This window comes from Manis javanica, chromosome 2, assembly GCF_040802235.1.
Source record: "Manis javanica isolate MJ-LG chromosome 2, MJ_LKY, whole genome shotgun sequence".
Classification (NCBI taxonomy): domain Eukaryota; kingdom Metazoa; phylum Chordata; class Mammalia; order Pholidota; family Manidae; genus Manis; species Manis javanica.
Genome location: NC_133157.1, coordinates 161459848 through 161483184, shown reverse-complemented (window position 1 = coordinate 161483184; position 23337 = coordinate 161459848). Strand labels below are relative to the sequence as shown.

Sequence of the window (23337 nt, the reverse complement as noted above, 5' to 3'; positions counted from 1 at the left end):
ATGGAATTGTTTTCCTGATTTCTCTTTCTATAAGTTCATTGTTATTGTATAGGAAAGCCACAGATTTCTGTGTGTTAATTTTGTATCCTGGAACTTTGCTGAATTCTGATATTAGTTCTAGTAGTTTTGCAGTGGAGTCTTTAGGGTTTTCTATGTACAATATCATGTCATCTGCAAATAGTGACAGTTTGACTTCTTCTTTACCAATCTGGATTTCTTGTATTTTCTTGTTTTGTCTGATTGCCGTGGCTAGGACCTCCAGTACTACGTTGAACAACAGTGGGGAGAGTGGGCATCCCTGTCTTGTTGCCAATCTCAGAGGAAAAGTTTTCAGCCTCTCGCTGTTCAGTATGATGTTAGCTGTGGCTTTATCATATATGGCCTTTATTATGTTGAGGTACTTGCCCTCTATGCCCATTTTGTTGAGAGTTTTTATCATGAATGGATGTTGAATTTTGTCAAATGCTTTTTCAGCATCTATGGAGATGATCATGTGGTTTTTGTCCTTCTTTTTGTTGATGTGGTGGATGATGTGGATGGATTTTCGAATGTTGTACCATCCTTGCATCCCTAGGGTGAATCCCACTTGATCATGCATGGTGTGTGATCCTTTTGATGTATTTTTGAATTCAGTTTGCTAATATTTTGTTGAGTATTTTTGCATCTACGTTCATCAGGTATATTGGTCTGTAGTTTTCTTTTTTGGTGGGGTCTTTGCCTGATTTTGGTATTAGGGTGATGTTGGCATCATAGAATGAGTTTGGGAGTATTCCCTCCTTTTCTATTTTTGGGAAAACATTAAGGAGAATGGGTATTATGTCTTCTCTGTATGTCTGATAAAATTATGAAGTAAATCCATCTGGCCCAGGGGTTTTGTTCTTGGGTAGTTTTTTTATTACTGATTCAATTTTGTTGCTGGTAATTGGTCTGTTTAGATTTTCTTTTTCTTTCTGGGTCAGTCTTGCAAGGTTGTATTTTTCTAGGAAGTTGTCCATTTCTCCTAGGTTTAACAGTTTGTTAACGTATAGGTTTTTATAGTATTCTCTTATAATTCTTTGTATTTCTGTGGGGTCTGTTGTGATTTTTCCTTTCTCGTTTCTGATTCTGTTGATGTGTGTTGACTCTCTTTTTCTCTTAATAAGTATGGCTAGAGGCTTCTCTATTTTGTTTATTTTCTTGAAGAACCAACTCTTGATTTCATTGATTTTGTCTATTGTTTTATTCTCTCAATTTTATTTATTTCTTCTCTGATTTTTATTATGTCCCTCTGTCTGCTGACCTTATGCCTCATTTGTTCTTCTTTTTCCAATTTCAATAATTGTGAGGTAAGACTATTCATTTGGGTTTGTTCTTCCTTCTTTAAATATGCCTGGATTGCTATATGCTTTACTCTTAAGACTGCTTTTGCTGCATCCCGCAGAAGTTCAGGCTTTGTGTTGTTGTTGTTATTTGTTTCCATATATTGCTGGGTCTCCATTTTAATTTGGTCATTGATCCATTGATTATTTAGGAGCATGTTGTTAAGCCTCCATGTGTTTGTGAGCCTTTTTGCTTTCTTTGTACAATTTATTTCTGGTTTTATACCGTTGTGGTCTGCAAAGTTGGTTGGTAAGATTTCAATCTTTTGGAATTTACTGAGGCTCTTTTTGTGGCCTAGTATGTGGTCTATTCTGGAGAATGTTCCATGTGCACTTGAGAAAAATGTTTATCCTGTTGCTTTTGGATGTAAAATTCTATAGATGTCTATTAGGTCCATCTGTTCTAGTATGTTGTTCAGTGCCTCCGTGTCTTTACTTTTTTTCTGTCCGGTGGATCTATCCTTTGCAGTGAGTGGAGTGTTGAGGTCTCCTAAAATGAATGCACTGCATTCTATTTCCTCCTTTAATTCTGTTAGTATTTGTTTCACATATGTTGGTGCTCCTGTATTGGGTGCATATATGTTTATAATGGTTATTTCCTCTTGTTGGACTGAGCCCTTTATCATTATGTAATGTCCTTGTTTATCTCTTGTTACTTTCTTTATTTTGAAGTCTATTTTGTCTGATACTAGTATTGCAACACCTGCTTTTTTCTTTCTGTTGTTTGCATGAAATATCTTTTTCCATCCCTTGACTTTTAATCTGTGCATGTCTTTGGGTTTAGGTGAGTCTCCTGTAAGCAGCATATAGATGGGTCTTGCTTTTTTATCCATTCAGTGACTCTGTGTCTTTTGATTGGTGCATTCAGTCCATTTACATTTAGGGTGATTATTGAAAGATATGTACTTATTGCCATTGCAGGCTTTAGATTCGTGGTTACCAAAGGTTCAAGGTTAGCTTCTTTACTACCTTACTAATTTAACTTGCTTATTGAGCTATTATAAACACAGTCTGATGATTATTTCTCTCCCTTCTTATTCCTCCTCCTCCATTCTCCTCCTCCTCCTCCAACCCCAGGGAAGCAGTGTAGCTCTGAAGCCCCTCATGGCATTAAGCAGCCTGCCAGTTGTTCCTTCAACTGGCGCAGGCCCCAACACACCAGCCCAATAGCAAGAGAGTAGTAGTGCGTGCTGGGGGCGGCAGTACCGGAAGGGACCGGGAGCAGATCGTGTGCACCAATGGCACCACAGGGGACCAGGAGAGGCTTGTGTGAGCCCGCAGCGGCAGTGACCAAACAGCCCGGGTGCTGTTTGCGCACACCGGCAGCAGTGGAGCAAGAGGAGCCTGGTAGAGGCCCACATGGGAGAGCTCTGCATGCACCTGCAGCAGAGCCAGAGGTAGCAGGCACACTCCCACCAGCACACCGGAACCCCAGCCCAACGCACAACCCAAAGGCCGCTGCTGGGACAAAGCTGCACGGCAGGGGTGCCGCTGTCACAGAGGAGTGGACCTGGCATGCCTGCCACTCCCTGCAGGGCTCTGCGCTACTCTGACGGAGACCCCACCCACAGCAGCTTAGGGGACTAACCTGGTGGCTGCTCCAGGAGTAGGGGTAACTGACACAGGCAGCAGAGAAGGGCAAGGCATCCAGAAAGCAGGAAAGAACTGTCTTCTCCCAGCTGACACACCTGCAACCTGCCTACAGCCACTGCTATCACCATGAAAAGGCAAAAAAATTTAGTCCAGTCCAAGATAGTTCAGACAACTCCTGAGAGAGGATCTGCAGAGAGAGAGACCTAACTAGTCTCCCTGAAAAAGAATTCAAAATAAAAATCATAAACATGCTGACAGAGCTGCAGAGAAATATGCAAGAGCTAAGGGATGAAGTACAGAGGGAGGTTACAGATGTCAGGAGGGAGATTACAGAAGTGAAACAAATTCTGGAAGGATTTATAAGCAGAATGGATAAGACGCAAGAGGCCATTGATTGAATAGAAACCAGAGAACAGGAACGCATAGAAGCTGATGCAGAGAGAGATAAAAGGATCTCCAGAAATGAAACAGTATTAAGAGAACTGTATGACCAATTCCAAAGGAACAATATCCACATTATAGGGGTAACAGAAGAAGAAGAGAGAGAAAAAGCAATAGAAAGTGTCTTTGAAGAAATCATTGTTGAGAACTTCCCCTAACTGGGGAAGGAAATGGTGGCTCAAACTACGGAGGCACACAGAACTCCCGAGAGATGGGACCCAAAGAGGACAACACCAAGACACATAATAATTAAAACGGCAAATATCAAGGACAACGACAGAGTATTAAAGGCAGCCAGAGAGAGAAAAAAGGTCACCTACAAAGGAAAACCCATCAGGCTATCATCAGACTTCTCAACAGAAAGCTTACAGGCCAGAAGAGAATGGCATGATATATTTAATGCAATGAAACAGAAGGGCCTTGAACCAAGGATACTGTATCCAGCACGATTATCATTTAAACATGAAGGAGGGATTAAACAATTCCCAGGCAAGCAAAAGTTGAGGGAATTTGCCTCCCACAAGCCACCTGTACAGAGTATCTTAGAGGGACTGCTCTAGATGGGAGCACTCCTAAAAAGAGCACAGAACAAAACACCCCTAAGGTTCCCCGGGATTCCCAGCTGCTCGCTAAGTGTGCCGGGACAACTTTGTCCAGCTATGGGGTCCCTGTCTCTTTAAGACTTGCAGAAAGCACTTGCTTTTCTTTTGTCTCAGGGGCGCCGGTTGTGGGGACCTGCCCACAGGTTTTGCTTTTCCGTTTCTCTAATATCCAGCACCCCATGCACCTTGTGTCTGCACTCCGGGTGCAGATTTCTAGAGCTAGTTGTTTAGCAGTCCTGGACTTTCACTCCCTCCCCGTTCTGACTCCTTTCTTTCTGCCAGGTTCTGGGGTAGGGGAGAGTTCAGGTCCCATCTGGCCACAGCTTGTATCTTACCTCCTTCGTGTGATGTTGAGTTCTCACAGATGTAGGGGTATCCTGGCTATTGTACCGCATCCATTGGTGTCTCTTTTAGGAATAGTTGTATTTAGTGTATTTTCATAAATATATATGTTTTGGGGAGGAGATTTCCTCTGAACTACTCACACCGCCATCTTACCATGATCCTCCCACCTTTCCTTTCTAATATAAGCATTTGATGCCTTATATTTCTCTGAGTACTGTTTTTACTGCATTCCATAGATACGGTAAGTTGTATTTTCATTTAGTTCAAAATATTTTGAAAATTTCTCTTGTTATTTCTTCTTTGACCGATGCATTTAAAACTGTGTTGATTAGTCTCCAAATATTTTGAGATTTTTCCAGTCATCCTTCTGTTGTTGATTTCTAGTTTAATTTCATTTTGGTCTCTGGTCAGACATTGTATGATTTCTAACCTCTTAAATTTATTAAGGTGTGTTTTATGGCCCAGAACACTGTCTGTCTTGATGAATGTTCCATGTGAACTTGAGAAGAATGTGCATCCTGCTGCTGTTGGATGAGATAGTCTATAAATGCCCATTATATCCAGTTGATTGATGGGTCTGTTACCAGGCAGAGGATCGTGAAATTCTTCAGTTCTTGTCTTCTCAAAGGAAAGAATTCAGTGAAAAGACCCAGCAGAGATTATAGCCACAGAGGGATTTTTATTTAGCAAAGCAAAGTACATACCTAAGACAGAGGAGCAGGCTGACCACAAAGGTGGGTAGCAGCCCACTGGGTCTTAACATTGTATCATTTATGGGGGGTTATTTGGTTCCTTCCTCCCATTTTGTCATTCTTACATCATCTTTTGGATCTATCTTGCTTCCTCCCCTTCAGCCTCTTTGTGAAAATTTGTGTTCATCATTATTCTCATGAGCATCTAAGCAAGATCCACAGTGGGGCCAAAACTGCAATGTAAATGATATAATAATAGTGTTATTATGGCCTCAGGGTCATTAGTGACAAGGTCTTCCTTAAGTGCATGTGCTCCAAAACTTGGAAGGTCCCAGTAATCTGTATCTTTTGCTTATCAGTTTGTGTTGAGCCACAAAAGAGGTTGGTCTAAGGGAGACAGGTTGGTTTATGGGCAGAACCTGGGCAGAGACTGGGTGGAGACTTGATGGTCTGCGGTCCTCCTTTCTCCCTTCCTGCTCATATCTAACTAACTGTACAATCTAAAGGTTCTGTTGAGTTCCTTATTATGTCCTTATTGATTTTCTGTATGCCAGATCTGTCCATTTCTGATAGGAGGTATGAAATCTCCAACTAAAATAGTGGATTCATCTATTTCTCCTTACAGTTCTATCATTTTTTGCCTCACATAGTTTGACACTCTGCTTTTAGGAGCATACACATTACAAGCATACATATGTCCCCTTGGAGTATTGACCCTTTATCATTATGTAATGTCCCTCTTTATCCCTGATAACATTTTTTGCTCTGAAGTCGGCTCTGTTTGAATTAATATAGCTATTCCTGCTTTCTTTTGACTTGTGTTAACATGATATATCTTTCTTTATTCCTTTCCCTTTAATATATATGTGTCTACTTACAGCAGATTTCTAGTATATAACAGATAGTTACATCCTGTTTTTATCCACTTTGATAGTCTCTGTCTTTTGGTTAGTGTATTTGGACCACTGATGTTCAAAGTAATTGTTAAAAGAGTTGGAAAGTGTTTACCGCATTTTTCAGTTTTCTATTTGTTCTCTTGTTCTTTGTTCCTATTTTTGTCTCTCGTACTTTTTCTGCTCTTTGTAGCTTTAATTTAGGATTTTATATGATTCCATTTTCTGTCCCTTATGTATGTGTGTGGTGTCTATATATGTATCTGTGTGTGTGTATACACAGATACATATATACACTTTTCTTAAGTTTCTTAGTGGTTACTGTATAGCTTGCAATGCACATTTATAACAATGTAAACCCACTTTCAACTAACACTACACCACTATATTAGTAATGCAAGTGCTTTATAACAAAATAATCTTAATTCATCATCCCTTCCACCCCTAGTATCATTGCTGTCATTCATTTTGCTTATATGTTAGTATACATATAAATATATATATATGCACATACATGATTGAATCCATTGTTGACATTACTTTGAACTGTTATTTTTTAGATCAAAATCAAGATAAAAGTTTTTATGTACCTTCACTTATAACTTCTCTGATGCTCTTCCTTTATATAGGTACAAGTTTCTGATCTATATCATTTTGCTTTTCTCTGAAGAACTTTTAACATTTCTTGCCAGGCAGATCTAATGGCAACAAATACCCTTAATTTTTGTTTGTCTGAGAAAGTCTGTTTCTCTTTCCCTTTTGAAGGATAATTTCACAGGGTATAGAATTGTAGGTTGGTGTTATTTTCCTCTCAACACTTTAAATATTTCACTCCATTCTCTTGCTTGCATGGTTTTTGAGGAGAAGTCAGATATAGTGCTTTTCTTTGCTCCTCTATAGGTAAGATGTTTTTCCCTTTCTGGCCCCTTTCAAGATTTTTTTATCTTTGATTTTCTTCAGTCTCAATATGATATACCTAGTTGAGTCTTCTTGGCATTTATCCTGCTTTATGTTCTCTAAGTTTTCTGGATTTATGGTTTGGCATCTGACATTAATTTGGAGAAATTCTTAGTCATTATTGCTTCAATATCACTTCTGCTCCTTTCTTTCTTCTTCTGGTAACCTATTATTCATATGTTACACCTTTTGTAGTTGTTCCACAATTCTTGGTTATTCTGTTTTGTTTTGTTTGTTTCAGTCTTTTTTCACTTTGTTTTTCAGTTTTTGAAGTAAGTTTCCATTGTCACACTCTCAAGCTCAGATATTCTCTCCTCAGCCACATTGAATCTACTAATGGCCTATCAAAATCATTCTTCATTTCTGTCACAGTGTTTTTTGATCTTTGTATGTCTTTTTATTCTTTCGTAAAATTGTCATCTCTCTGCTTAATTATTCATCTGTTCTTGTATGTTGTATACTTTTTCTATTAAAGCTCTTAGCATTTAAAGAGTTTTTAAAAATTTCTACTCTGATAACCCCAACATTCCTGCCATATCTGATTCTGGTTCTGATACTTGTTCAGTCTCTTTAAACTATTACCTTTCCAGCATAGGAATGTGTTCACCAACCTGGAGACTCTTAAAACTCTGTCTTTTGCAGGGGTGGGGTGGGGGGGGTGGTTATGGAAATATCAAAAAAGCATGGTAGATTATTAACTCAATCTCTAGTGCTGGAGGATTGAGGGGTTGGGCTGAAAGTCCCAGTCTTCCAATCAAAACTTGGTCATTTTAGCAACTAGCTCTTATCCTGAAGCTATCTAGGGGTCTGATCAAAGTTGACATATCATAACAACTAATGCTCCTATCATTCAGTAAATTCCAAGGAATTTAGGAGCTCTGAGTCAGGAGGTACAATGGAATAATATTAGAACAAAAAGCACTCCATCACCTCTATCACTCTGAAAATGACAAGGGCTTTAGGAGCTCTGTGTCAGGAACCACGGACAAAGAACAAATGTATTTTTCTTATTATGCCACAAATCTTTTAATATGTAATATTTTTGTTCCATTTTTTGTTAGAATCTTTTAACATGTAATCTTTTAATATGTAATATTTTTGTTCCATTTTTTGTTAGAAGCCACCAACTATACCTATATACTTAATACTTTTATATTTTCCAAAGCATCTCCTACTTTGTAAAATCTATTCTTAAAAATACATAGTCTCTGTTTAATTTTTTTTCTATTATCTTAAAAATATCTTCTGATAGTCTATTTGAATCGGGTTCTAAACAAGGTTAACAACTACATTTGTTTAATATGCCTCTTTCATTCTGTTGAGTTTTTCTCTACCTCCCTTTTATACCATTTATTGAAGAAACTGTCACTTGCCTGTAGAATTTCCTATAACCTGATTTTATATGTTTGCAGCTTCATGATGTGGTTTAGCAAGTTCCTCTATTTTGCACCTCTCTCACCCTTATTTCCTATAAACTGATAGTGAGATATACAGTCTCAATTAGATTTTTTTTGTAAGAGCACTTCATGTTACTTCCTATTGTACCATTCTCAAGAAGTACATAATACCTGGCTGTCCCACTTTTACTGATATTAAATTGGTTACTGATATTAAAGTCGTTGGATATCAGTTGGTTCAGGTTTGTCAGCATGATTCATCCATTATAAAGTTCCCTTCAACTTTTCATCTGATTGTTTTAGCATCCATTGATGATTAATACCAGGATCCTTTATTTTACTAGGGTTTGCCAAATTATTGTTCCTTTATTCTTTCCTACTTTCCATGTGCAATAGCTGAAATTCTTCTATAAAGAACTCTGGTTTATCAACGATTTGGTTATCTTGCAATACAGTCTATGTAGGAAAGATAGAAAAAGATGAATCTTTCACCTTTTTCCCCAATGAGTTGGTAACCTAGCAAACTCCAAAGGTGACCAATGAGGTTTTTTTAGTATTGTTATGAGTTTATTATATGATTGTGTGTAGGCATGGGTATGTAGATATGTATGTATATATGATACATATATTACATAGATATATTCATGTAAATAATTCAGTTTATTATAGCCCTTACTTGTTTTATTGTTCAAACCATCTTATCTCTGGCCAGAAGATCCCCTTCAAAGTTGGTTTCTCTTATAATCTTTAACTCTTTATTCTTTTTTATCTCATTTAATTTCCAGTTATGTAAGAGAAGCTAGCAAAAAGATGAAATTTAATATTTACCTCAGCGATTCTCTAAGTTTCCACTTAAGAAATCCTAACTGGGCATTTGAATCACAAGGAGTCTAAAGAACATCGTTTTAAATGCCTTACCAACCCACCTATCAGGCCCTTAAATAGCCTCCTGTTCTGATTTTTCTTTTTTGATCTTACTTGATCAAATCTTACTTGATCATGCTCTAGGATGATGTACCATGTTTATATTGTCATTTCATATCCCTACATAATATTCTAGGATTACATTTCCCCACTCCTATGATATTATGATTTTAGAAATTATTAGGGGACATCATTAATGTCAAACCAAATATATATGACCCACATAGCCTTCCTTCTTCAACCTCCTAACATTTTCATGTATCTCCCTCTGTATTGATTCCCTTTAGACTATGAAAATGCTCAAATCTCTTTCTGAAAACAAACAAGATACACAATTTCTTACTCTCGATTTGTCTCTAGTTCAGTCTTATCTCCCTCTTTTCCCTCTCAGCTAAGTCTCCTGATGTCTCTGTATCTTCCCTTATCAGTTCATTCCACAACACATTCCAACAAAATATAACCTGATGAGGATCACTAATGTACTCCACATTGCCACTTCAGTTGCATTTTTCTTTTTTTTTTTACAAATCCTTAGATGAATTTGCATTACAGATTACTTACTCCTTAAGACTCTTTAGGTTTGTAGGCCACTTTCCTCCTCTTAAATGGTGTTACCCTAGCCTCTGACCTCAGCATCATGTTCTTCTCTCTCCTAAACTCTCTCTTGGGGCAATCTCTTTATTTTCATGGTTTCCAATGTAATCATTTTTCTGCATGAACTGACCTTCATGTATGCTGTTTCCCACAGTCTTTTCAAACCTGCTTCATACTCTTTCCTTATCCTGGATGAAATCAGGAACGTAGCAGAACTTCTCCAGTCCCTCTGTCACAAGAACAGTCTCTCTTATCAGTCATTAAAAATTTTCGGCCATCTAATGTTTATTGTAATCAATAACATTACATCTAATGTTTTATCCTAATGTTATACCATTAATGAAAGCCTCTACCTAACCTTTCCTAGCATAAGGAATTGATGTAGGATTGTCTGCTGAATATATTCCCTTTAAATGTAGTAGTGGACCCTAGTTTTTGTCTCTCTAGCATCTCTCATCTTCTTTCCCCTCATTCTAGTACAAGAAGCTTCCCTTTAATGGGAGGTCTCATGTGTGGTTTGAGTAGAGCTGACCCCACACATACCCATGCTTACGAGTCATCCCATGTCTGACCATGGTATCTCACCTTTTTTCATCACTGATCAGTTAAAAGATGGAGCTGATTAGACTTAAGCCAGTTAGAGCCCTTCCCAGATATTTGCTGCTAGAACTATCCACTAGGGTTACTGAGCTGGTAAGACAGATGAGTCTGGAGACTAGAGAACGTCTTGTTCACCACAGACACTGACAGAAAAAGAACCTCCACATTGGCTGAGCCTCTGTTCCCAGGATTTCCTAGTGAATTCATCTGAGATAGATTTCACAACTTTCACTAGAAAACGGCATCACAGATGTCCTATAGAAAGTTTAAACTCTTTAAACATGTCCAAAATGGAATTATGTTTTCTTTCCCCTCTATTTCATTCATTCTATCTCTTCCAACTCCTATATTTTCAAATCAGGATCCTGGCACTCAACTCTTAAGTTGTTCCAAACATACAACAAATCTGTTCTGTCTGCTCCCTTCCTAAATATCTCTAGAGTCCTTCCTTTCCTTTCTCTAATGCACTAGTCCAACTCTCAACCCATCTATCAGGCCCTTAAATAGCCTCCTGTTCTGATTTTTCTTTTGAGATCTTACTTGGTCAAATCTGTTTAGCCACCAGAGCAGTCATTCCAAGATATAAATTTGGCCTCACCACTTTTCATTTGAAAATAACTCATATTCGCCAAATAGTTTCTAAGATAAAGTCCAACTTCCTCATTAGCCAACAAAGCCTCCCTTCCATGACCAAGTCTTGCCTGCCTCTTGTCTCCCTTCTCTTTCCATCAATTTCTATTGGCCAATACCAAACTGTTGTCATCCCCCATAGACACCAATTACAAGGTTCATGGTTCCTCTACTTGAAATGCCTCTGTTCTACTCCCTTTCACCTCTGGTCATGTCCTAGCTCTTCTAAGAAGCCATCTTCAGCTACTAAGCAAGGCCAGGAGCTCATTATGATCCCATCACAGTCAATAAGTAGCTTTTCCAGTCTATCAAACTCCTTTCTTTCATCTGTTTTCCTAACTGTAAGCAATATGAGTTCAAGGACTGTATCCTATCCATCTTATATCCCCAGTGCATGGCACTCATTATATGATTTTTGGACAAAATTGCCATATTTTTTTTATTTTGCCAAACTGTCTGAAAATTCACCAATTAGGTATATTTGGGGGCATCAAACATTCTTGGTAATATGTAAAATCCACCTTGTCAATTAAGTGTCATAGTTTAAAATGAATCAATTTGATTATAGGTCATTTTATTTTAAAACCTCACTGATATGGGTCACTATGAGAATGAATTTGGAAAGATAATACTATGTACTCATTAAAAAATTCAATTTGTAGAGTCAGGGAGTTAGATTTTCCAAGGTAGAATTCTGATAGAATTCTGACTGCTATTCATAAGCTGGGTGTCTTTGGCAATTTACCTAGCTTCTCCAAGCCTGTTTCCTCATGTGTAAAATAGGAATTGTTTTATATACCTCATAACACTTTTTTAAAGATTAAAATACAGGAAATACATGTGCCTGTGTGACATAAATATTTGGTCCAAAGTAGCTGTTATTATTGTCATTTATAAGGGCAGGCCTGGGAGGATGCCATGTGTGGAAAGACACAGGGTGGGGCGGGGAGAGGCAACATCCCAACCATGAAACTTTATCTACGGCAAGCGTAGTTCAGAGTAGGGTGCCTGCCCAGATTCTTCAATATTCACATATTATGAAATTTAGGCATCTTGGCATGGGCATTTCTTAGTCACTGCCATATACCCCACTTACTATCTCAAGTCAAAATCTCATCTGCCCGCTGGAGAGAGAACATAGAATTCAGAAGACAAACTAGGTATTGCCTCTCATTCTTGTGGTGCTGTGCAATTGATAAAGCTCCTTCACATCCATGACCTCATCTAGACTCCACCACAAACTATATGCTGGTATTTTTATCCCCATTATTAAGGGGATAAAACTAAGGTTCAAAGAGGCTTAAATAACCAACTCCAGGTCACAGAAGTAAGAAGTAGCTAAGTTAGGATTCAAATCGATGCCTTTTGATTCCAAGTCTAGTGTCTTTTATAAAACATAAGTGGAGATCAGGCAAAAAGGGGCACAAAAAAAAGGATAGGAAAGCTAGGCAGGAGATAAGGACATAGGATGAGAAAGAACTGACTGGCTGGGACAAAATCACTAGGGCTGTCATCCCTGTAGGCAGCAGAAGAAACATACATATGTGTTTGGGAATGATGGCCTTAAGAGCAGGTGAAAAGAGGGCCACATGAAATATAACACAATTATGGAATTTTTTTGGCAAGGAAAATAAATCATCTGGTAAACTTTGAAGAAATCATTCTTCCCATTTTACAGATGAAAAAATCCAAAACCAGGGAGATACCTGACCAGGCCTCTGTCTTATACATCACTAATGGGAGAGTCAATCTGAAGGCCAAAAAGGACCCACTGGTATGACTGTGGTAAAATAGTGAAATGCCTTTCTCTTCTTTTTAACAGTTTAATTAGGGTATAATTAACATACCATAAATGTCACCCATAATAATTACTCAATAATTCTGAGTAAATTAACACAGTTGGGCAACCCCCACTATGGTCTAGTTTTAGAATACTTCTGTCACCCCCAAAAGAATATATGTGAATCAACTATTTTTGACATGTTTGAGCAAGCCACACATATAAACTATCTGTTACTTTGTTAATTTTCCTTGTCCGTTACTAGAAGATTCATATGAAATGACTAGTTTGGGTTCAAAATTATAAAAAACAATACTTTTGTAGATATGCTTTTCTTAAAGTATCACTCTAAATTGTGGATTTGGAGTTTTTGTGACTTGATGAAATTCCATTTATAGCTCAATTGGATTATGTTGGTAACTTTAAATTAGCTAAAGCCCCCCATGCCAGTATCTACATAAATTACACTGAAGCCAAGTTCATTCATTATTTTATCTATAAAAGTGATTTCTTACCTCAAATATTACATCATTCCCACTGCATTTTACCTTCAATTTTTTAAGATGGTATTTTAGACAAAATCACTTTAAATTTTGATTTTGATTTTGAAAGAAACCTTGAATAATTATGCAGTCTGACTTGCTCATTTTCTTGGTAAAGAAATAAACCCAGAGAGATTAAGAGCCTTGATGAAGCTTGCTAATGACAGAGGTAGGACAAGATTACAAGTATTGTCTTCCTAGTTTGGTGCCTTTTCCAACATCCAATAAATAAGCTGATGCTTGCCTCCATTTTTTTGATGAGATCAGCGAGTAGGAGACTAAGAATAAACCACTCTGTGGAGACACAGACTCAAGCAAAGACTTGTCAACTCTGCTTTTTCATGCTCCAACATAGCATATTATCATGGGACAGCTTTATTTGTAACATCATCTGATGTCACTTATACCTTGGGAAGAACCAGCTTTTAAACAAAGTGAACCTTGTGGTAAAACCTGATCTTCTGGGGCAATTTTCTGAGATCATAGGGATAAAGATCTCCAGAAAAGACTGTATCTAGAAAAGCTGTCCTCTTTCATTGGGATATATGGGTTTTACTCACAGTTGAAATGCTGACAACACAACTGGGCTGGCATCTGATACACTTCTAGTTGATTCCTGGTTGCCAAGACCCTCCAAATATTCTTCAAGAACACAGTCACTTTGTACAACATAGGGAAACTGGACCATTTCTGGCAAGTGGGTAGAATTCTGAGAAGAAAAAAATATACTAGTATGACTTCCTCTCTAGTGGTGAAGAATAATTTGTTTAATATTATATCATAGAATTATTGTGTATTTTGAAGATATTTTTCTTTTTGAACACATTTTACATTAGGGAATTTACCAGACAACATAATATTCAAACCCAAGAATGGAAGGTTCGATATCGTACATTGCCCTTATATTTAAATCTTACAGAAATTTCTAAAAAGAACTCCAAATTAATAAAATGATAGATTTTAAGCTTTCATTCTGGTAAAGTAAAAGCCTTCTACTCAATGTATTAGCTACCTAAATTTTTAAAAGACAGAACATGAGGGGCAAGCCTTTGGCTTCCATTTTCCTCGTGTAAATCAATGACATCTTCAGTTCTGGAATAGCTTTTAAAAATGTGGCTTCTGATAAATGTTGGCAGAACTGGTGCATTCCCAGGATAAATTCTGTACGCTTAACAAATACTTCCCTAGGTCAAATGACCACACAACTGCCCACCAAGAAACAGGCTGAGGTCTGGATGTGAACGAATGTGTAATGTACCTTATAATGGGACACTGGCACATTTTTAAAAAATTCACGTCTAGGGTTAAATCTCTCATCAAATATCAACGTCATAACAACCACAGCTATTACCTGAAACATGAAGTTTAAAATTAAGGGGCTGGGTTAAGGAAGATGTAATAGCACACAAAAGAAAAACTTCAAATTTTTCTCTTCTCTTTCAGGTAAGTTTCAGCTCTACAAATCCTCTCTTGCCTTTTAGAATACCAAAGTGCAGGTTTGCTCTTTTCATACCATGTACAAGGAAATCTGTGTCTCTTTCCAAATAAGGAATATGAGAAGTCTTCCAGTTCCATGAAGACCAGAAAGCAGCCCCACGGGAAGTTTTATCCCGCCCCAAGGGTGTGAAAATGGGCATAGCAGTGTGGGAAAGACATCAGAAAGAGAAAATCTGTAAACCATACACATATGGTTGGAAAAAGAAAACAAAAAACCCTACAGATCAGGACATCAACAGAATCTCGGGGATTAGACAGAAAAAAAAAACAACCACCGTGGCCAGGTCAGAACCGAAGCTGCAACTCCTGAGCGACCAGAAAAGCGGGGGGCCTCGCCGCAGACGCTGGAGAGCTGGATGCGAGCAGGAATCCTGACAGCGCCATCTACAGCTCTCCCGCTCGCCCCACCCTCCCGGATGCCCCCTTCCCATCGGAGGCCCCGCCCCGTGCGCCCGGGGTGCTGGGACCCCGCGGCGTGACGCGAGCACGGCGACTCCGCCCCCTGCGTCTCTGGCCTCGCCGGCCTTGGGGGGATGGTGCCATCATGGCGTCAATGCAGGTGAGAGGAGTTTGCAGCATCTGGGCGGGCGAGGGAGCTGCCGAGAGGATGTGAGCGTTTTGTCGGGGGCGGTGTCTGGGAGTCTGGGGCACCCCGACGGGCTCGGGAGCGGCCCTGGTGGCCGGTCCTTCCCAGCCTCGGGGCGTTTGTGGAGGGGTGAGAGGCGGCAAGAAGAAGGGCGGGGGTGGGGGTGCCTCGGTCGGTCGAAGCGGACACCAGCCGGCCGGGAAGTTGGGGAATAAAGAAGGCTAAGCGGAGGAAAGGGCGAAGTTTGGCGTTGGCTCGGCAGCAGTGCTCTCGGAATCACCTCTCAGACCGTCTCCGCTGGACTGCCTGTCCCTCCACCCCAGGGATGCCTTTTCCTCCGCGGCTCCGGGCCGGGCGGAAACAGCTGCTCTTGCCGTAGTCGCCGGGGCAGGGGCTACGCTGAGAGAGGGGTTGAGAGTGGAGTGAGCTGAAAAAGCGTCCCCGGAGAAGGCGGCTGGTTGCAGAGGCGCTCCTCGGCTTCTGCTCAGGCCTCCCACGCCCGGCTTCCCTGACTGCTGAGCCCCTGGGCTTTTCTCTCTTTTGACTCTTAATCCTTTGGCCGGGTGGGTACCTTACTCCATCGGCTTTCGCACTCTCACCGAACATTCGTGCTTCAGCCCATTTCTCACTCTCCCTGAAGCTCCCCTTAGTACGTGAACATCTCTCGCCGCCCAATATGCAGTCTCTTAGAGATCCGAGTCACCAGCCTCCTTATGCCTCCCGGGATAACTCACCCTCAAATATTTTTCCTACGGTGCCCCACCCTTGCGGTCGCGGTAAACCGATAGCCCTTTGCCCTTCTCCCCTAGATCTTTAGTGGAACCTTGTTTGGTAGGAGGCGTTTTATTAACCCGTGTCATATCGACCTGACTTGGCAATGAGTGGCTGGCTTTCCAACTTAATATACTCCTTTTTTACAAATCCAAGGAGTTTGTTTGTTTCAGGCAAAGATGGCAACCACAATTGTAGTTTTGTAAAGATTGATTCTGCATTATCTGTAGTCTGTCTTTAATTTACAGTTGAAGATTAGCTTTTAATGAAAACATTGAACAGAAGGTAGAACTTTGGTTTAGAGTGTGACCTGAGCGCTTTTTAGAGTTTTAACATCTTAGAGAAAGCGACCACGTTTTTCTTTAGAAGGATTTTGTGCTTTTGTTTCTAGCGTAATCAAGTCTCCCTATTTCTCCCACCTCATTTCCCCCCTTTTTTCTAAGCCATAGCAGTGTTTTTCTTTACTCTCTTCTCTTTTCTGCATCTTCTTCCTTTTTTGTATACGTCTTTGCTCATATTTACTTCTGTGCTTTTGTGTTATCCCCTTTCAGCATGTTTTCACTGCAATATTCTTTTTAACCTTTTTTCTTCCTCTGGACTTGCAGAAGAGGGGGAAAAATGTATATAACATTTCTAGTTATATACAATTAAAGAGATGTCACGAAACCGTGCAGGAAAAAAACAAGAACAATTTCAGGAAACATTATACTTTACACTATTCTCCCCAGAGACGTTAGAGAAGTTTCGTCATTTGAGGCCAAAAAAGGAACTGTAGAACACTAGTTGAACAGTAGATGGGCAATATGACTAATTTAAAAATATTTGTTTTACAGTTAAAACTGTTTTAAGACTTAAAAATTAAAATCCACAATACTTGTGATTATACTTGACAAGATAATTATAGGGATAGCTAATTAGCTGGTTAGAGTTAGACTTCAAATATAAGGAAAAGACAGGGTTAAGTTTTTAAGAGAAAATAGTCAGAACAGAACTTAAAATGTTGATAATCTTGAGTTTTATATGGTGAAAAAATATTTGCCAGTGCAATACTGCATGTTTCTGCTTCTCAAGTATACTACCTCTGTCTTATCACCCTTTATTCCTTTGTCTTCTAATTAGAGGAATGGAAAACAGGTGTTTACTATTTTAATCAAAATAAAACTAAATCTTTTATTTGTAGTTATAAAATATCTGATACAGATTTCCCAATAGTATTTTGAAGAATATGTTAATAGAGAAATCAGACTTTTTGAAACATAATACAGTAATACTGTGTGGTTATTCTTTGTCTTCGGTGAACAAGATTTTTTCCTGACAATCTTAATAGCAAAGCTTAATTCTTTTTAGAACAACTAAATTACACAAACATCTGCAGTCAGATTATGAAACTTGTTCATTCATCAGTTATTTTTTGAGCGATAGTTTGTATCAGGTACTCATCAAGGTGCTGGGAATAACAGCAATGAACAAGAACCAAGATTGCTGCCTTTGTGGATATGATAGTGTAGTGGGGGGAGGCAGGTAAGAACAAAATACTTTGGTTGTGTATTATAGTTTAAGATGAAAGTGCTGTGGACAAAACATGCAGGGGCGGAGGCTAGGAAATAGATATTTTTGGAATTTCACTTAGAATGCTTAGGGTAAAGTATGCTATAGGTGAATGCTGCCCAGACTGTGTCCTTACTTAAAAAATCTTAAATAGATTTTTTATCTTACATCAGGATATTAATGCTGCTGAAGGGTTACTTAAGCTGTAAGAGGAACTGTATTTTTAAAATACTCAGTTTCTACAAGTGTAACAAGGAATTTGATTACTTGAATTGATAAAAACGAAATAAATTAGTTTTTAGTCTCAATAATAAGTGAGGGTGGGATTTGAATTACTTGTTGGTATGTGTTTTAAAGTTGAGTTTTTAACTGCCTTAATGTACTTACCAGTGCCTCCCAGCCTCTTTCCAGGTCATGGCACCCATAGAAAATAATTTTTGAATTGCACGCTAAGGTGGGTGAGGTTTCAGAGGCTTGTAACACTTGACCAGGCAGATCCGGTGAAACATTGGGAATGAGGACCAGTGTTACTGGCATACCTTGTAATGCCAGGGAAATTCTGCTCTGTAATGTTGCTAGAGTTCTTCAGTATGCAGTTAAAGATTGTCTTCAAACTTACGTGAGCCCTTTGAGATGTTCTCTTCCATATTTTTTTTCCTACTGTTTCTTCCTAGAACAAAATCACAAATCACTAAGATTATGGCAAGATTATGTTTTAAGGAGCCATTCTTAAAGAATGGGGCTCAAAATTGACAGGAATTAGGGTAAAGAAATCGATCTACATTTAATTTTGATAATTCTAGAGCCTTAAAATATTAAGTGGAAAGTTGCTTGTAGCAAATTTTTTAATTTAACAGTTTAGGACTTTGATTATTTAGTACAAACTTTCTATCCCCAAACTTCAAAAGCACTTTAAAATGAATTTTTCTGTGATTCTAAACATTTCTTAAAAGTGAGGCAGTATTGGGTATTCTGTTACCTAAATCACAAAATTATATTCTTTGTGTTAATGTTTCTTTTTTCATTTTGTACTTAATCTTTTTTTTCCTTCTCCTGTTAGTTAAGTATTAACTAACCTGGCTTCCTGGATACATTGTCTGATTTTAGAATTTAATTTAGATGGTTCATTCAAACTTGTCTTATGTTGGAAGTTTTTAAGTATATCTGGTATATTTTTATGATTTGGCCACCTAGATTTATTTATTAATTTTAGATGTGAACTCCTCTTACATATTAAGATCTTACAAAGTCACTACATAACAGTGATATTTGTCAACTCTAAAAGCAATGATATAATGCACAGAAATGCTAATTAAATTACTCTTGTGGATTTTCTGCATTTTCTTCCTCTCTCTTACCTAATTGGGTCTCAGACTATATTGACTGTTTTGGTTAAATGGAGATTGAGATTTAGTAGGGATGGATTATGAGTGTGTGCTTATTTTATCATGACTTAGAAATAAATCATTTTGGATCATTCACAACATTGCTCTTTACTCAAGTAATTGTTGCTAGTGATTGAGAGAGATGGAATATGGGCTAAGACATTACTATCACTGTAGTTGTGTTGCCTTAACACAGTCTATGGGATTATTTGTTGATGCCATTTTGAAGGCTTACAACATAATCAAGAGTTAGAAAATTGACTGTCATCCTTGATTCTGAGTCTGAGTACTGGGAACTGGAATATAACTAGAATTACAGTGTCTGAGGTTAGCTGGATACAGGTAGGAATGGGGCTGTCAGGAAGCTGTTGAAGGACCAGGAAAAAAGGCAACAGCAAAGAATAGAATTGAAGGGGTTCTTTGTGAATCATAAACATAAGTAGATAGGAGACAACATGTGAAGAAAAGCCATAAAGCTATGGTAATCATCTTAACTCTGAAAGCAGTCAGTATTGTACTTCTCTTTTTGCTGTTAATCAATTACTGCTTTATGCGATGCCTTCGTTTTTGTCCTCAAGTGTTTGGGTCTTTCATTTAACTTTTTAGGTCTCTTTGATTTCCTTGGGCAATAGGGTCCATGAGAATTGGAAAAATGCTTTTTCTCTGTTCCTTAAACGTGCACATAGTGACTCCAGTAAATGTTCATTCCTTCACACTCCAAGAAACATTCCTAAATAGCAAATTCTGCCTCAGTTTAGTTCTATTTTAGAGAAATCTGTTAAGCAATTCTACGATAGTAAAGTTGAGTATCTATAAAGGAATAATTTAAAATTCACATTTACATTATATTTTTTTCCCCAAAAAAAGTTAGGTTATTTTCTTGATTTATGTGTTCATCATAACTTTAATGTTTTTCAAAGTATTTTCGTATTCTTTCTCCCTGGATCTTACTCCAACCTTGTAAAAGGGAAAGTAAGATAATACTACTTCATTGTAATAAAGATTGATTTTTGGTAAGTAATCATTTTTTGGAAAGTGACTTAATCAAAATTACATAGCAACTGTGTAGTGAAGCTGTGATTAGAAACCAAGCTCTGAAATCTGATACCGTGAAGTTGTAGGTAATGAACATATTAACAAGTTCAGCATTGTAGAGAAGTCATTGTAATAGTCATCTAACTTTTCAGTGAAGAAGTAAGCATTTACTAAACATCTTTTTATAGTTTCTATAGCTAAAAAAATGATAAATATTCCTTATACTTCATGAATCAAAACATTTTTAAAGGTTCTTTATGCATATTCTTGTGTACTGAGTAAAATTGTAAGGGTAGACCTTTACTGTTCAAAAATAATCTTTACTGTCAAAAAGATTTTTAAAAGTAGGAGGGATCTGGCCTCTGGAAATGTATTTCTGCATAGTACTTACCTAAGTTGAACATTTGTTAGGTGAATTTTATTGCATCTTTATATCATTTCTCTCTGTTTCATTAATTTTATCTACATACTACTTGTTCATGTTTATCAGTGTTTTAAATATTTCTTCATTTGATAACCTTTATTTGTGCATGCAGATCTTCAGTCTCCAACAAACGGTGCATACCTTGGAGTTACTTTATTCTGTGAAAAACTCTAAGCTCATGCAGTTGCTTTTGTAAAACTTCATTTAAACACAGGATCTGAAATCAGAATACCTAGTTTGAGGTTGTTTTCCACTATTTAACAGTTATTTGCACAAAAATCAATTTGTAGTGAGTGGTTTAAGACAAAAGCAGATTAACAGAGGTAGACATGTATAAAGCTGGTTTTTAAAATTTCCCTTCTTCAAACCTGTTCTTTCTGTAGTATTTCCCATGTTAGTCCAGGGCAACTTCATTCTTCCATGTTCTTCCAGAAACCTTGGTTTGATTCCACTGCAAAGTGAAAACATAAGCAAATTCTCTCAAGCTCTACCTCCAAAATATGTCCAGAATCCAACAGTTGTCTGCTCTTCTGAATTACTGCCTGATACAGATGATCATCTTCCCTCATCTCAGTTTTGTCAACAGCTTTGTAGCTCGCTCCCCTGCTTCTGCCCTTGTTCTGCACTGTTTTTTCTCAACCCATTATTTATATCATTTCAAAACAAGTCAAATGTCGTTTCACTCACATCCTTACTGTGGCTTCCCTGTTTTACTCAGAATATAATCTAAAAATCCCTGTTATGGTTTAGAAGGCCTTACATCATCTATTTTGTTATCTCTCCCCACCTTCACTACTCATTTCTCTTCCGCCTGTTGTTGTTTCTGCTTTAGGGCCTTTGCCCTTGTTATTTCCTCAGCTTGGGTTGCTCTTATCTACATAACTGGGTAGCTCATGTTTTTCTCTCAGACCCAGTTTTCTCAGAGAAGCTTTCCTTGGCCACCCAATATAAAATAGCCTTCCTAGACCTGGCACTTGTAATTGCCTTACCTGCTAAATTCTTGATAGCTTTGGCATATTAATTAATTAATTTACTATTTTTCTTAGACATAACCCAGCACCTGATATGTAGTAGACCCTCACTAAATGTTGAAGAAATAAATGAGCACAGCTTTTAGATTCAGATAAACTTAGTTTGAATGCTAGCTTTGCCACTAATAGGGATTATAAAACAATCATAGGGGATGAAATTGCAAATTACTCATGCTATGGTTCTTTAGAGTTGTGATACAACTTTGTGAGTTATATCTTAAAATGCCATAGGCCTCATTTTAAACTACCTCTATTAGATAACTCAGTTAAAATTTTTTCTGATTCCTCATCTTACATTGGCTATCAATGGAAAAAAAGCAGATTTCCTTTACTATCATGTCATTAGAGGTCTTTTCCATTTCCACACCACAGGAAGGAGGGAAGTATGAGTTTTAATTAGTATGTATTCTTTGCCAATCCTCTTCAGAATTTGAAAATTAGCCATGTAAAATTTTGAGCCTTCTATATCAGTTTTAAATGGCACATTCAACTTTTTTCCTTTTTTTACTGAAATGTAATTAGCACACCATAAAACTTACCCTTTTATTAAAGTGTACAATTGGTGGTTTTTAGTGTCTTCACAGCCATAATCACTAACTCTGGAACATTTTCATCAGTCCCCAAAAAAACCCTTATGCATCAGCAAGTCACTCCCCACTTTCCCCCAGCCTTCATTTTCTCTGTGGGTTTACCTATTCTGGGCATTCCATACAAACGGAATCACACAATATGTAGCCTTTTTTAACGGGCTTCCTAGCACGTTCTTGAGGTTCATCCACGCTGTAGTTTGTATCAGTACTTCATTCTTTTTTATGGACAGTAATAGTCTATTTTATATATTCATCAGTTGATTGACATTTGGGTTATTTCTGTTTCCATTTATCAGTTAAGTATCAATTTGGATTGCTTTGACCATTTGGATTGTTTCTGCTTTTTGAGTAATGCTGTTTTGAACATTCATGTGCATGTTGTTACTTGGACATGTTTTAATTTGTCTTAGATTTGTAAATATACCTAGAAGTGAAATTGCTGCGTCATTTGGCAACTTTAATTTTTTGAGGAACTTCCAGACTTTTTCCATGACAGCTGCCCCTTTTTACATTCCCAACAGCACTGTGCAGTTTCCATTCTCTACACACTCTGGTCAATATTTGTTCATTTTTTAAAATTATAGCTATTTTTAGTGGGTGTGAGGTGCCACCTCATTGTGGTTTTGATCTGCATTTCCTTAATGACTAATGATGTTGAGCATGTAGTGCTTGTTGGTACATTCCTTGGAAAAGTGTCTGTTCATGTCCTTTGCCTATTTAAAAAATTAATTTGTCTCTTGTAGGAGTTCTTTATCCTGAATATAAGCCCCTTATCAGACATATGATTTACAAATATTTTCAACTATTCTGTGAACTGTGTTTGCATATTTTTGATGGTGTCCTTTGAAGAAAGTTTTAATTTTGATGAAGTCCAGTTTATCTTTTTCATCATTTGTGCTTTGGGTATCATATCTAAGAAATAATTACCTAATCCAAGGTCATAAGGACGTATGCTTTATTACTCCAGTGTTTTCTTTTGAGAGTGTTAACAGTTTAAGCTCTTACATACAGGTCTTTGATTCATTTTGAGTCAACTTTTGTATATGGTGTGAGACATAGTTTTATAGCATTTATATGGCAGCTTGTTTTCTTTTTGAAGGTGTGTAGATCCAAGCTAAGAGT

At 37.8% G+C, this 23337-nt stretch overlaps 1 protein-coding gene and 1 long non-coding RNA gene across 3 annotated transcripts in view; one reads left to right on the top strand and one right to left on the bottom strand.

Annotated features, from left to right (window-relative positions):
- Nucleotides 1–385: 385 nt before the first annotated feature.
- Nucleotides 386–21621, bottom strand: LOC140847941 (uncharacterized). The gene is made up of 3 exons (XR_012128257.1): nucleotides 15712–21621; nucleotides 13909–14057; nucleotides 386–5264 (listed from the first exon to the last, which is right to left on the bottom strand). It is a non-coding gene; the product is annotated as an uncharacterized lncRNA (long non-coding RNA).
- UBE2W (ubiquitin conjugating enzyme E2 W) overlaps nucleotides 15159–23337 on the top strand; it is a 64440-nt gene continuing 56261 nt past the window's right edge. The window contains exon 1 of one of the 2 annotated variants that reach the window (XM_036997961.2): nucleotides 15159–15404. In XM_036997961.2, the coding sequence (XP_036853856.1) occupies nucleotides 15390–15404 (15 nt within the window). In that variant the 5' untranslated portion in view covers nucleotides 15159–15389. The remainder of the gene's footprint in view (nucleotides 15405–23337) is intronic. The other variant, XM_036997962.2, reaches the window with a different exon arrangement.